At 39.5% G+C, this 16,307-nt stretch overlaps 1 protein-coding gene across 9 annotated transcripts in view; it reads right to left on the reverse strand.

The window, feature by feature from the left end:
* SORBS2 (sorbin and SH3 domain containing 2) overlaps nucleotides 1-16,307 on the reverse strand; it is a 176,299-nt gene that overhangs the window by 62,540 nt on the left and 97,452 nt on the right. For 4 of the 9 annotated variants that reach the window (XM_048226386.2, XM_048226385.2, XM_048226384.2 and 1 more), the window contains exons 6-7: nucleotides 7,598-7,736; nucleotides 4,141-4,313 (exon numbers count right to left, since the gene is read on the reverse strand). In XM_048226386.2, the coding sequence (XP_048082343.1) occupies nucleotides 4,141-4,313; nucleotides 7,598-7,736 (312 nt within the window). The other 5 variants (XM_026508634.4, XM_044387622.3, XM_044387621.3 and 2 more) reach the window with 3 other exon arrangements.

A 16,307-nucleotide genomic window follows, 5' to 3' on the forward strand; every position in this document is an offset into this window, starting at 1 on the left:
TGTAGTCCTGCAGCAAATCTAAAAAAAGATGTAGATATTGTTTTGAAATTTTTTAAACATGATAATAAATTGTATGCACCATTTCCCTGGCTAAATTGTAAACTCCTTGAGAGTAGAAGCTCCTTACCCAGCCCAGGGTTTGGACATTATAGGAACAGTAGGCTGTATGGGAAGAAGAAATTAGGGTCAGCTCAACCTAGATTCAAATCTTGCTTCCTTTAATTATTGTTTCATACTTCCTAGCAATGTGAATTTGGGCCAGTTAGGTAAGCTTTTAGGCCTCATTTTTGTCCTTTCTAAGATGAGATAATTATATCTACAGTATAGGGTTTTTGTGGAAATGGAATGAAGCCACATATACAATAACACCTAGAACAATGTTTAGAATATAAGCTATGGTCCATAAATAATAGGAGTGGGGAACATTACATATTAATAGGATAAAATAAGGAATGAATTCAGGTTATTGGATGGAACGCTACCTGATTATACACCGGCGAAGGTAGACCTACACCTTTGTAATCATAATTAGAGATTTTGCTTTGTAAGATCTTTATCTCAACACTTCCAGAAATACTTCAGCAAGAAACTCAATCATCCTGTGTATAATAATAAATAAACTGGATTTTCTGAGCCAATTCTCTTGATATAAAATATTCTGTTAGGACTGCCACAAAAATATTCTTGTACTTTTTTATACTGAGCTTTGGTATGGATCTTATATCCTATTTTTTTTCCCTCAGAAATGTAATTTCATTTTTCATCTGGAAATTGAGGGGTTTATGCCATATCTAAATTTATTTTTGCCTCTAGGAATATGTGGTTCTGATAATCGCCATAAATAGAGATTAACGTTAAGAGCTACTTGACTTTGTTATGAATCACCTCTTCATTCATTCGAGGCTCTTTCTACAACAGAAAAGCTGAGGAGATCATTGATTGACCTTATATTCAAATGGTGGGAGCTGGTGGGGGGGGGGGGCAGTGATGAAGCAGGCATCTGGTTATTATTTGCTGGCTTAAATACAGTAGCTGAACATGTATCTTTAAGGGACATGTTCATAAAAGATCAATTTCTCTTTCGTTAAGCTTTATTTCCTTTAGGTATTTAGCAACAGAAAATAAGACAAAACTTTGTGCACATGTCTCCCAGCCATACCTGAACACAACCAATAGCAACAAGGAAACCGAATAAGTAAGTTATATCACTGTATATGGCCATGTATCTTGACAGACAGGATTTTTTCCCTTCACTTGCTGGAGGGCACATATCAGGCAGGAGCTCCGTTCTGCCATCTGCTAGCTTTATATGGTGAGCACAGAGAGGCCAGGAAGTGCCCGACTGGTTGGCAAAGAGGAAGATGAAACTGGTATAAGGCAATACTAAAACTCCATGTCCCGTTCTAAAAGAAGCACTCTAAGCATTTAAGGTTTCTTTTATAAATGACGTCATTGCACGTTATGGCCAGTACTGAGGTGAAGTAAATAGAAGTCTATTCAAATTTAAGGACGTTTACTTTTGTACGTGTCCTTCAGGGTTATTTTGTATGGACAGTTAACTACTAGCAATTCACCATTCAGTTGTTTTCCATAATCTTGGCCAAATACACCTGCATTTTCCATTGCTACAGTTTAACAAAGTATCAGAACTCTACATTGATGTATCATGAGGACACTCCAAAAAGGGAAAGGACACATATTTCCTCACACGAGTGTACAAGATTCTATTCTATTTTTGCCCCTCTCTGGCTTTGAAAAGGCTCAAACGGTGTTATATTTGAACTAGAAGGAAAGAATCTTGTATTTCACTTAACTAGCTGGCTTTAATCAACCTCCTGGGACCTGAACCCTAGCGATTTGTGTTGTTAAGAATGGCAGAGAAAGGCTAACACAGACGTCCCAGGTCACACGAGAGGGGGCAGACTGGGGAGCCTTCATTCAAATAACTCAAAGGTACATTTGTTGACTTTTGGCTTTCTAGAGTTTCTAGTTTACTTTACAAAATTCTGTTTCCTTGGGATAGGCTGGTGTCTGAAATGAGACCGTAACATGATGCACTGAGACAGGACTGCCTTTGGTGGATACCCTGAGCAGAATTCCATGTGAAGCCATTTGAGTCTGATAATCATTACTTTCTACACGGATGAGAAAGAAAAACAACCTTGGAGATTCTTGGCCTGCTGTGGCTCAGAGATGGCCTGACTCAACACTTATAAACACAGCTATACTTGGGGATGTGCTCAGCAAGGCTAAAAAATAGGGACCGCGAATAAGAGTCTTCACAGACCTTCACCTTCTTTGTAAAGTTTTAAAAGTCTAAATAAGAGCATAGCGGTACATCAAAATTATGGTTCCTTATAAGGAACTTCTGGGATGCTTATATTTTATTTTCTATTTTATGGAAGGAAAAACTGGCATTGAATGTTTAATACATGTGTTTGCTTATGCATATGTAAGCATGCTTTTGATTTGCAAGTAGATAGACAATATAGAATTTTAACACTCCCTGATTTTCACTAACCATCTACAATGTCTGGTTTTTCCCTTTTGAAAACTAACAAGCAAGTCCTTGCTATGTAAGAAAATTATGTCTTATGGATAAAAAAAAATGGTCCAGCTTTTTGTGTTGTTTCTTATATATCATTTATCATGTTAAAGACACTCCCAGAGAGCTCAGATACAATCCTTTCAGACAGAAACCTGTAACAACACAGAACCAGGGCTCTCCTACTGTGTGTATGTACTGTGACTTGAGGGTCAAGGAAACAAAGCCATTGACACCATTCCTGTCTGACACTACATCCCTACATGATTTGGAAAAAAAGATTTCAAATTTAACCATTTTGAGTCAGAAATCTTAAAAGGCAGACAAATGACAAAACGGCATCCCCAGAAACATGTAGCTGTCATAGGACTGTTGGGCACAATCCCCGAACTTTTTCTGTTACTTAAATATGACAATCGTCAGTTCCAACATAGATTGGTAGGACTTTATAATTAGCCACATTCCGCGTTCCCAGAATCTAGCTAGTCTACAACCCCAGCAACTGCTCTACAGACTGACTTTCTAGCTTTCGGTTCTAATACAGATGCTTGGAATAATCAGTTTTCTACTCTTCTCTCAGAACGCGTCATCCCCCCATGAGAAATGCAGTCTTACCTCTGCTTTTTCCCTGATCTCTTTCCCATTCTTTTCCTCTGTCCACTCTTGTCTTTGGCCCCCCAGGGCTTGCATTCCAGGGAAGCAGCTCTTGGCAACACCCCACCCCCAACCATCAGGTACGTGGGTGTTGCAGGCAGAGTGTTCAGCCTGCGCCCACTTCTCGCACAGCCCCCCAATTCACCTGCAGACGTGAGGCTGCCCTCATCCTGGTTCCCAGAGCCTTCCTTCTGTTGGCTTAGCACAAACCTCTTCTGCAGGGAGACTGGTCAGCCAGCCGCTGCCTGCCCGGCTCTAAGCTGCGTCTGCCGCTGCCGAGCTTTGCCAGAAGGGGCTGCCCTGACACACTGAGCAATGCTTTGGCAGGGCTTAGAGACTTGAAAAAAAAAAAAATCCAAACACTTTCACTTATCATCCCTGAGGGCTCGCAGCAGGCACAGCTGAAGAGGGACGCTAAAATGCGTATTTTTCTTCACAGTTTTTCCTTTGCATGACATTAACTCCCTTCCCTCCAATCATCTCACCTCCCAACGCCCAATTCACAGCTCCCAATCTCCTGATGTGAACACACATCCATTTCAAGAAACAAATCACTGGTTTATTTGCAATGCACGTGGGAATTCAAGGCAGCCAAAGAATTCACATTTTCTCCTTCCTTCTCTTTTCTCTCTATTGCCCTAACACTGCTAGGAGAAAGGTAAAACAAAACAAAACATTCCTTTTTTCTTGTTTCCCATGATCACAGTTTTCATGATTTTCAATTAAAATGCAAAACCAGATTGTGTGTGTGATCAGCTTCGATCGACAAGTTCTTTTTCTCTTTCTCTGCCACACACAGCATAAGATTCATGAGAACTCAGATGGCACAGAGGGCAATCCTCATTATATAAGAGCGTCGGAATGCACAAAGCCATCGACAATCCGTCCTTTGTAGAGTCTGTGCCCAGCCCCGCAGCAACGCACACCCTGGCATTTCCTACCGTTCTAATTGCTGTGGGGATTCCGGATTCATCCACTGGCCCGATCCCTGGGTAGTGCGGGGCTTTGATGACCGTCACTCTCTTCTCTTCCTCTGAGGATCTGTACAGTGGTATGGAGCTGCCCATGGTGCCGTCGAGAGACTGCGCGTGCTGGGGATACGTCTCTGCAGAATCTGCAGAGACAGTGTGGGGAGATAGAACGTGTTGGATGCACAAGGAATCGTGACTTGATGGTACCTCTTGTATACTGACGCCAACTATAACGTAGAATGTTTCCATCACTCTCTCTTTTACCCTGCTTAGCTTACATTCGAGCTGTCTATTGTTAATATGCGGGTATGTACCCAACACAACAATAACAATGTCCTCATCATTTTCTGAAGAAGGGTGAGGGGAAGAACAGCATTAGCTGAAAGACCATGCGACCTTGTGGCAGCCACTGTGTTAAGAAAGTACATGTATGACCTCGTCTTATCCTTCTCGTGTGTTGGGAGGAGGCGCTGGGTTTCATAGATGAGGAGACAGGAACCTGAGACGTTGAAATTATTTTTGTGAAATTGCTGGCTACTATTACGTAAAAGTGCTGAAACATCCTCTGAGAACAAAAGATGTGACTGTCAAATATACAGCAGCAATTTCGTAAAAATAAAAGCAAAAATCACATTAAGAAATCTTCACCTCCAAACATATACTTAGATGTGAAGGCTTCTGGATTAAATAAATGATTTTAAATTATAGATACTGATTTTTATTTAAGTAGCCACGATGGCCATAATATCTTTGCTTTTACTTTAAAATATGAAAACCCACTTTTTTTGCCCCTCGAGTATAAAAATTGCCCTAAGCATGTAAATTAGATGCGATTTCTAATGTTCCTATCTTCATGCCATGTTTATTAACTTTTAGTACATTTTCCTAAGAAACAGAGAGGACTTTATGTACTATATATTTCCCTTACTCTTAGTTCACAGATATGTATGAAGATCAACATTATTACCATTCATTTTGTACAATTGATAATATGACTTCTTGCTTTTTTACAATAAATTTCAAAATTTTGGTGAGCAAGAATGATTCTTGACATGGGTTGTCTGATCTGGTACTCAGAAAGGTCTCTTTTTATATGGGTATGAAAAAGTTCTGATGTTTCAGGGTAGCAGTAATTGATTTTATATAGATATATATATCTCAAAAGATATGACCATGTTTTTATAACAAATTTATGTAAAACTTCATAAGTAAGATTTTAAGAAGATTTAACTCATCATTATAGGGATAAGTACAGCGAGGACCCCTATAAGCTAAAATCTATTCTAACATTTATAACTGCTCTCACTATTATTATGGTTATGTTCAGTTGCATTTGCAACAGAAAAGTATTTTCTATGCCTTTCTGATGAAGAATGGCCTCATGTGCCATTGTATGTAAAAGCAGTATGTTTTCCAAGCAACTCCAAATGAAGACACAATGTGGTATCTGACTCTGATTTCCCACTTAATCCCCAAAAGGATTTGCGTTGGGAACCATGATGGTGGTATTTCTCCTAAACAACAAATATTTTTTGAGCACCTCATATGTGCAAAATCCCAACCCAAGCAAACAGTATTAACTCTGTCTTCACATACGGTTCACAAGATTCAATGGATTTATAGCTTACATAATACAAGTTTAGCCTTTTATTTTTCTTTTATAGGTCCACTAACTCTCATTTTTGTAGCCTTTTGGCCTCAACTCAATATAAAGTTTTTCCGAGGAAGGATCGATTTGTATACTCTCCTCAGAACCTGTCTCAACACTGACCGACTGGAATCTGTTTCAGTGTGTTAATAGAGGGAATTTCTTTCCACGTAGTATGTATAAGTCTACCCATTGATATGTTCTAAAATGAAAGCCTGTCTGTATTCAAGTATTTATATATTTTGTTTCTTGGGGTGGAAGGGATAATGAGGTAATGAGGACAGAGAGTCAGACTCTGATAATAATTATTTGGGAAAACATTATGGCCCAGAATAACTTGGTAGATTTACTATACATGTGTGACAATGCATAGCTCTGTAAAAAATCCAGGGATAATGGACTCCCATCATAGTCCTGCACCATGGACTGATCGTTTAAGAGCAACATCTTGGCACAAGGGCATTCTACTTTCTTATGCTCTAAAAGGACATCATCCTGAGATTCACAGATGATCCCCAGGAGCAGCATTAGAGAAGGCACAAGTATATTTAGACTTTTCTTTAATGAGTCTCAGGGCTCCATGTAAGTGTTACAAGGTTTTGTTGACCACAGAAGTTGAGATCCACAATGCACAAGCTGAGTGTTCCTGGGTAAGCTGATGGCATCACGTCTTTCAACAAACAAACAGTGTTGGGGAAGATGAGGGGCTGCCTGCTGTCAAAGAGGAAATGGGAGTGAAAGCCCTGTGTTCTACTTCCTTTCTATTGCTGGCTGGTGGTGGCCAGAACATCGGTCCTCTCCTGATTTTCTGAGAGGTGTGTAGCTGGCTCACTTTCCACCACCTTCCTCCCTGCTGTCTGCAAGCCTTCTAGTTGTTCAGTGTCATGGAAACTTTCTCAGCTTGAATTTGGAAGATGGTTTGATTTGGTTTGATTTTTAGTGCTTGGGGTGGTTTTTTTTTAACATTTTTAAAAATTAAGAAATAGTTATGTTATTTTCTAAACAATCCTAATATATTTTGCCACATAAAAATGTTTGTCATTATATAGTACAATTCTTATCCAGGAGGCTTCAAAGAGGTCACAAGCCCCGTGAAAAATTATAGGCTTCCAATTGTTTATGAATGTTCAAATGTTCTTTTTTTTTTTTCCTGGAGGAGCGCTCTCTTTCACCAAATTCTTAATTTTCCAAAGCATTAAGAACTCTGTATAAAAGTCAGGGATCATTATTTAAAGGAACTCCTATCCCTGACCGATGGTCTTCTGGTGTCAGTTTGAAGAGCAGTTTATTACTTCGCGAGACACTGGTTTACTGTTTACTGTTTGGTGAGGCAGCCTGTCCCCCTGTTAGACTGTTTTAACTGTTAAACAATTCTCTACATATACCAAGACAATTTTCTACAATGAAAGTTTTTCCACAAAAGAACAGGCTGTCTTGAACATGGATGGTATTTGCCATCCATGGAAATGTGCTACATGAATGTTCTGGTCGTATGAACTCTCCTGCCTAACTGGCCACCTTTTTTTTTTCTACCCCAAAACCCCAAACATCTAATAGCCTTAGAGGCAGATGCAGCCATCATCTTGAGATCGCTGGATGCCTGTGTCCTCTGGTGTTGAAGCCTCTGCTCTTAATTTCTCCCCTAGGACAGGGTCATTAAATAGTGGGGTGTTGAGTGTTTCTTCCTCCTTTTTGAAAAATTACTCTAGCATTCTCCCACGTGGTTTGTACTTGCTGTATTGAAATCATCATGGAAATCACAACTATCAAATGACTCACCAAGTGAGCGGCCATGCTGCATGATAATGCTTGAGTTGAGCGAGCCCGGGAGAGAGTAAGCCGAAGGGGAAAACGGCCTTTGATAGTAACTCATTGGACTCACAGCACCTCCAGAGTTTCCATTCACTGTTATCTGGCTCTGAGAAAAGAGCAAAGACATCCTGTTACAGCACACAGTCCCCTGTAAACATCATTCCCTTAGACGACAATAAGAGACTTCACTCACAAGATCGTGATCAGCTGTCAAATGTTTATTTACTTTGAAAAACTGTTGTCTAGAGGGATGGGGTACATTTTTTTCAATGTCTTCTCTATCTTCCTTTATTTCCGAAATCACCGTCTTATATGTCAGAGGGCACAGGAAGTAATTAGGAAGAATAGAAGCAGCTGACCGGTGGCCATGCCACTCTGCCAACAGAGATGCCAAAAGCATCCGTGGGAGTCCGTGTAAAATAAACGTGGAGAGTGAATTTGCTTTTATAGTCATGACGAGTGGTCAGAACAGGGTCACACTGCTCTGCTCGAGGGATTTGAAACGAATCTTCTTGGACAGGAAGAAGGACATTTGTTCTCAGACTTAGGGCCATCCTCTAGTGCGTGGATGTTTCTAGGCAAGGTGATAACATAAGGAACACAACTGTTTGGGTTTATATATCATGAAGCAATCCATTCCAGAAGAGTCAAGCTTTTCTGATAAACTACTGGCTTCTCCCTTTTCCAATCTCATTTAGCACTTTATGGGCCTCTTTTTAGTTTCTTAGTAATTTATTGTTTTGATGGCTTTATATCTGAGTATTTTATATCCCCAGTGATATCTCAAGATACTTGCTGGAAAGTCATATATATGCTACTGTGCTGGGCTAATAACATAGTAGATATTCAATAAATACATATTCCAATTGAATTGGATCAACTGAGTTCACAGAGGTTGGGCTCACCACTGTTAAGGAGGCCTCTCTCTCCACAACACAGCACCCAGTATGGTGGAGATACATGATGCATGTGAATGAGACAGAACATCAGTGAGAGCACTTAGTTAAAATACCTTACAGCTGAATACACACAAACACACATATGCACACAGGTAAGGAACCATCATTTGTGAACTTTTTCTACTTATTTTAAAACAGATTAACCTTCTTAAAATACAGGGCTGAAATGTAGGTAGTCAATTAATCGCGTATTTCCATGATTTTTCACTTTAAAGCAGATGTTTTGAAATGACCAAGAGTTAATCTAATTTCACTGTTTTATAGCCATACCACAGACGTCCTACAGTCAGTCAACATTTCATTGTGATGATGGTGCTTACTGATTATGTACTTCTCTAAGCCATTCCAGAAACCACTCCCATGGCAGAAGTCACCGTATCTTATAGGTCTGCTCCCTGAAGAGCACTGGACATTCAAACCATGTGAGGCGCGGGCCTACCCAAAACATTTCAGAGCCTGTCTGTAACTTTGATGAATTATTTGAGAATATTTTTGCCACGTTGCCCAAATCATCTTGGTTGTTCTTTGTAAATACAATTCCAATCCTATTGTTATAAGGTATTACAGCAAGTGTTAAAAGCAGGAGACTTCTTATTAAAAACCATCAGAGGGGCGCCTGGGTAGCACAGTCGTTAAGCGTCTGCCTTCAGCTCAGGGCGTGATCCCGGCGTTCCAGGATCGAGTCCCACACCGGGCTCCTCGGCTAGGAGCCTGCTTCTTCCTATCCCACTCCCCTGCTGTGTTCCCTCTCGCTGGCTGTCTCTCTGTCACATAAATAAATAAAATCTTTAAAAAAAAAAAAAACCCATCACGTTACTTTGTTACTAAACCTAGGAAAATTGCCTTGAATCCTATTTTGATGGTTTCAGTAACATTGATTATGGGTTAAAAAAAAATACTCCAAATAGACTTAGGCTTTCATCCCGTTAAACCAAGTAGGAGTTTACTAAGGAAATAATACCTTTAGAATTTTTAGAAAAGACTTTATTGTTAGAGTGAAATAATTATTAGGAAAATCATCTCTTGGAGAACCTAGGTGCAATTTCAATTGTCACTTGAAACTAAGTTCAGTTACAGTTAGTTCTGGTTGTACCCACAGGACTCTATACGTGTGCTTCTCAGGCTCCTGAAAAGTCTTGAAAACAGCAAATTGAATCAGTTGGTACATAAATTGATATACTATCACTGTTCTGTATCTTTGGCTAAAGGTCCTACCATTCTTTGAAGTTATAAAAGTGAAGAACAATTGAAAACACAGGAGAGCATGAGGAGAGGCCCAGCCTGCTGAGCTCCCGGCTGTAGTGACAGGTGGGTGTGCTCTGGAAAGGGAGGTGTTTTTTTTCATTAGCCCAGTCACTAACTGGAACATTTCACGGCAAAGTTTTATACCCAGCCATTGAATGAATAAGAAACCCCATCTAAAGTATTGTTAAGTATTTAAGAAAGATACTAAAAAGCATCTTTTACCTTCTATAATTGCAATCTTGAGAAACATATGGCTCATCATATATTTCTCCATGAGTGAAATTTTCAGGTTTATGACCTTGACACAACATAAAAACTATGTTCCACAACTAAAATTTTGTTTTTAACTGTGCTTATTTCAAACTGCGCTATGAGATCAATTTTAGAAAAACATTCCTTTTTTCTTTTTTTGGCCTAAAGTTATGTACTTTTCAAAATGAAGCCATTATCTATCCATTATATGTGATTGAAAATCTGCACTTTAAGACTTCAAAGCATTTTAGTCATTCATGAATCATTTATTAGGGACAGCTTGTCATATAGACATATTTAAAGGATGTCATATGTATAGGAAGTATTTCTATATTGCTCTAAGTGGAAAATAAATTATTGATATATAAAACCATTAATGAATTCACACATTTCTATGCCAGAACGGCTCAGGAAAAATAATTCCAAAAAATCAGAGGACGAAACTACTGCCATGTAGACTAAGAGTATTTACAGCATTCACCACTGTAATGAATCAGAGGTTCAAAAGAGGTAGCTGTCAGTGAGCGAGAAGCGAGTTAGCATCATGCGGTCAGCAGTTGTGTATGTGAGAAACATGCATATACAAACTATTCCCACAGGACACATTCATATGAATCTCAGAAGCAAACTGTTACCTACCAGGATTCAAGACTGGGTTCAAATTTTGAAAATTTTTAAACTTTCCCTATAATCTAATCATCATCATATTATATGTGCACTTATCTAAATTTCTGAGGTAATTACTTTTTTTGAGATAAAAAATGTTATCACGGCAAATCACCGTACAACTCATTAGCTGGAACAACTAGCAACCGTGAGGAGTTTAAAATGAGTGAGGAGAGTACAGTTGACTTTTTCATCGCAAAGTAGACTTATGAGGATTACTGTAAAGGATTTTCTGGACGGACTGTATGGAGTTGGTTTAGAAGTAATTTACACCTATGTGAATAAAAATGCTTGGCAGGAAAACGAGATGGCGGACAAGAAATCAATCAGTCCTTGTGTTTGGCCCATGGAGATCTGTTTGAAAAGCGATGGGGGCAAAGAGAGGAAGAACGATTGCATGCCTGGCAGCAGTGGTGGTTATGGGGATGCCACCTGTCACTGCAGACCTCTGACCCACGACTGGGGAAGGTTCCAGAATGGGCAGCCACCTGAGCTCATCTGGGATGGCAGGGGAGGACTCTCCAGAGGGGCAGGACAAGTCGGTAGAGAGAGCCTGAGGTATGGCTGTGGGTCAGGAGGTCAGGAGCAAGGAGAAGGGGTTTATACAAAGCAGTGTGGGAGGGTCAGGGGTCTGTGCAGTTGTGAAGCCCCCAGTTAGCAGGTGGTGATGGCGTCAGTGACCGAGTCGGAGCCACTGTTGGGTAAAGTGGTTCAGTGAAAAAGCACCACAGAAGTAAGGCGTGAAGAAGAGGCTTCTGGTGCGGTTTGTCTGTGTGTCTGTGAAGCATTTACCTCCAGCACACTGGCAGCTAAGTTCTGGTTTCCAGGCTGAGTTTGAGAGAAGAATAAAACAGATACACATTATCCAGTTAATAAAAACTTCTCTTTTTGCAGTGTGGCCGAGAAGGCTTTATTCAGCCTTATCGTCAGCTGCATTTGCAAAGCCTTTAAGGAACACATTCAAGGGATTAGGTGCCAGCACACAGTACAGAACAAGCACGGAAACATGAAGAAATGAAGCCGGTAAGTGTTTTTGAAAGTAAGACCAGTGTTCACACGGCACTCCGTGGTAATTTTGGCGGGAGCTTTGGGAGTGCTGGCATAATGGAATTTTTCCCTCAGAAGTTTTGTGTTTGGTACCTGTGACGACAAAAATATCAGGTTGTCTATTGGGTGGAGAATTCGTTTCCCTTCAATAGAAAAATCTTATAGCAGATTTCTCCTTACTGCCTCCCCCACCCTGGAAATTGTCCCCCAGATGTAAAACAGGTCGCCTCATTTTTTTTCCTGCTTTACAGATCTAAAGAATGATGAACTAAAAGTGATTAAGTGGAAAGGGAAATTTGTTTCCTTTCCACTCAGTGAATCTCTTTTTTGATTTCACTGTAAGATACTAAGAGAATTGAACTTTAAAGTATCCGAGCAGTACAAATAGAGGTACCTGTGTGTGAACATGAAGTGGACACAAAAAGCAGCCCCAGATGACGGTTAGAAGGTACCCCAGTTGGTTAGAGCTGCTGTTGGTTTTATGTCCAGGTAAAGGAGAAAGAAACTGGAAAAACAAAAGGTTTAATACCTCCAAGGCTGTGTGACCTAAGAGGCTAAACATGGTGGAGGGGTTGTCTGTGAAAGGAAGAGAGTGGATGGCCCATGACAGGTTTTGTAACTATCCCTTCATACCATTGTGATGTCTTTCCACACAGTCAAATATGACGATAAGCATCAGCCTCATCATGAGTAAAGGAAGCTCTGAAACAAAATTTTTTTTCTCAACTCCTCCCTACCCCCCTCCCCCGTCAGAGGAGAGGTTTTCTTGAGTGTTTGATGCAGTGCCAGTTGTAAGACAGATAGCCAGACGTATTCTAGGGCATTAATACAGGGAGGGGGGATGAATTAAAGACAACTGTATAAACTTAGAAATCTTGCCTAGTAAAGGTTTAAATGGTACTATTTGGGGTTCTTGGCCAGCTATGATTTTAATAACAGTTGATGTCATAGAGGCTATTGATCTCATAAAAAGTCATAATTATTTTTCTCAGACTTTTAATTGAATACTTAAAAAATCAAATATATTTCTTTCTCTTTGTCATAGCTACCTTAAAAAATCTGATGAAACTATTGATTCTTCTCTTAGGAAAAATACACAAATTCATACATAAAATTCTGCATAAACTTAAGGGGTTTGTGGATACTGGAAAGCATGTTCTTAATCTAACAAGCTAAGAAATTCCAACCCTGTGTAAAAAGACAGATTTCCTTTTTCTGTTTTTATTTAATAAGATTATTTTTGTTGTTTAAACACACTCATTAAAAGTGATACTCTTTTACTGTATACAGTTTTAAAATCTCTAGAATTAACTAACAGAAATCTTCAAGTTAGCCAGAACTTAAAATATTCTAGTAGGAATGAATCCATGTTATTAGTAAATTTTTATAATAAAGTAAAACTGTATTATTATGAAGTAAGACTATAATTTTATGAAACTACAATAATTATAATTTAGTATGTTAGAATCTTGCTAGAGGTCCAAATGCAATCAAGTATAAAGCTATCTTGGGTGAGGATAGCGTCCATGGAATTTCTCATAACAATGCAGTTTCACTAAAGAGTTTTCCATGAGTCTCTTTAGTTTTGCTTATGCTAAGTGAAAATTTTTTTTAAGTAATATAAATCATGCCAATGGATTTGACTTATATGCTCAAAGGAGTTTTTTTCCCTTCAAATTTAGAAGGCAAATCTAATGACTGTAACCCTCACTGGACTGGCTTCCCTGTATGTATCCTTTCAGATTTGCTACATGTCAAACACCAAGCCTGTTCTCTCTAACACCACCATTGTCATGGGTAATATGATCAGTTTGGTTGTATAGCACTGTGTGTGGGAATGGTCTTTATCCATTCATTGGTTCTTCCAAGAGAGTGCAGAACGAGTTCGCTTTTTGAACTTCTCTCACTGTCTCCTGATATGTTCACAATTTTGAGTCTTAATATATGTGTGTGTAACAGACGAAATAACACTTGGTGAGTCATATCACACTTAAATTGCTATAGACAAGACTAAAAAAATCAACTCTATAGACTACCTACACAAAAGCTTTGAAATATCTGCCGTAAAAATGTAAACGATGTCTTAGACTAGTTTTTCACCCTGATCTCCTCATTAATGAAATTCTTTCTCAGATATAGCAGGAGAGAAAACCATATTATACATGTTTCTCTGAGGAAAATATGATAAGAGTAGGAGCGAGAGCCTGAAAAGGGGAGAGGAAGTATGTTGTTAATCTGGATTACTTAGAGTAGGAAAAATTAACTTAAAGAAAGAGCAATTTTTTTTTCCTACTGGTGGCAGATGGACCAATGACTGCAGAAAATCATCTTAGTTGTTTTGGGTCTCCATCTTTCAAGACATGTAAGGTTAAGGTGTTTGACTACAGGCCAAGGTTCACCAATTTTCATTGGTATATGTTCGTTTTTACTTTCTTCAGTTTACTGTAAGGGAGGGAGGAGCTAGAAACACCGGTTTGTTGCTGCCTGGTTTCTACAAAAGAAAGGGACAGCACTTAAACCCCAAGACACTTAATATTGTAAGAGAGAGCATTTGGTTATTCAGATTATCATTGAACATCATGGTCCAAATGAATTCAACCCAGAATGCTGAGGGGCTGCTGTTGATGAAAGAGATCACTAACTCTAGGTTGGGCTCCTTGAGGGATTAAGGAGCAAGGAGACTCAGGAAGGCTGAGTGTCAGCAGTGGATAAGGTGTATTGGTGTGCAGGCCTGGCCAACTCAAGTGCCTACCCTGGGCTAGGAATGTGCCCAGAATGTGCAGATAGGGCCAGGCATTAGATAAGAAGGAATGGTGGGACCATAGTGGGATGGAGAAGGCATGTTCCTCCTTAAGGCAGCCAAATTAAAAATAAAATGAACTCAGTAGCAAGCAAACAAAACATATCTATAATTTCAAGTCCTCTGTGGTACTCAGATGGAGAATGTGATTTTGAATCATGGGAAGGTGTCATATGTTAAGAACGGTGCCAGAAGATGGGGTTCAAGAGTCAAGTTATATCAGAAAACAGAGGCAGTGGAACTACTGGTTGACCTATGGATCTGGAGTCAGACAGACTGGGGCAGGTCCTGTTACCTCCCTGGGCCTCAGCTTCCTCATGTGTAAAATGTGGACATTAATAAAACCGTCTCCTAAAGGTCATGAAAATCAGGTGTGGAAATGTAAGGACTTAGTCCAGTGTCTGGTGTGTTGTCATAGCTCTTAATAAATGAGTCATTAAAAAAAAACTGAAATGCTTAGAAGGCACAGGAATTCTTTGCACAAAGCAAAGAGCAGAGTAGAGAGAACAAAAATATGAAAACTTTCATATAGAAAAGGAGAGAATTTCATCTCTTTTGGTCCATGGGAAGAATATGCAGACGTTAAGGCAGATTATGACTCAGTATTAAAAATACTTCCTCATAATTAGACCTGAGAATGGCTTGAGCCCTATAGAGCTGCCTCTTAAAGTGACTGAGCTCTCGATGCCTAAGCGTATTCAAGAAGACGCTCACGTTCATTGGTTTGGAGGTGCTGTGGAGGAGAGACTTGGTGATTTCTAAATTCATATCGGGCTCCAAAATATGCTCTACTGATGAATCACTCAAATATTCACATGACCTAAATTTACTCAGATGAAGAAATTGCCCGAGACCTGATCAACTAATAGCATAACAGACCAATGAAGAAGTTGTGGGACATTGGTTGGCCGGCCTGACGGCATACATGAGTGATCTGGGCTGGTATTGATGGGCTTGGTCTAGAAAGCCTACTCTATATTCTACACCTTTCCTATCATTCCACGCTGCTGACATTCATTCATGATTCTGCCTTCCTTAACTTATCAGTCTTGACCCCATGGAGCAAAAGAGGTGACTTTTCTTCTTCTACATGACAATGAGACAAATTCTCCTCTGAGTCCCCAACATATGTGCGGCAGCAGCTGTGAAAGTAGGGCTTTGGCATATGATTGATTACGTTATTTCATAATAGAAGGGTCGAGTTTATCTTCCCGAATCAAAGGGCACAGCATTCACAAATGCCAGGGAAAATGTTTAGGGTGGAGCTTTTGCTGTCTTTTCAAAGCTTCTGGTTTAGACCTTCACTTATCTGACATTGAAGAACAATGTGACATTTTTAGCAACAGGATATCTGTTCCCACAGTAACAGAAGGGGAACACACCTCATTTTGTGTTCTCTCTATTCATAACTTCGTAAGAAGAAAACTTAAGCATATGAAGCTTATAAAGCAGTATGTTATCAAATACGGAGAGAAACAAAATGCCTAAAAGTAGGTTGCTGTTTTCCTCTTAAGCCAATGGTCAGACTTTAATAATAACAACAACAAGAAAAGTAAATGAAACTTGGCAGGACACTGAAGTTTCCTTTTCACTTTTCAGTGTAGAGAATTTTTGTTTATAATAGAGCCTATGTCGGGTTGATTCATGGAGTGTAGCATATAGACCTCAGCATTTAATGAGAGCTCTTGCCAGAATGTGGAATGTAAGT

The sequence above is a fragment of the Ursus arctos genome, unplaced genomic scaffold (assembly GCF_023065955.2).
Source record: "Ursus arctos isolate Adak ecotype North America unplaced genomic scaffold, UrsArc2.0 scaffold_27, whole genome shotgun sequence".
Classification (NCBI taxonomy): domain Eukaryota; kingdom Metazoa; phylum Chordata; class Mammalia; order Carnivora; family Ursidae; genus Ursus; species Ursus arctos.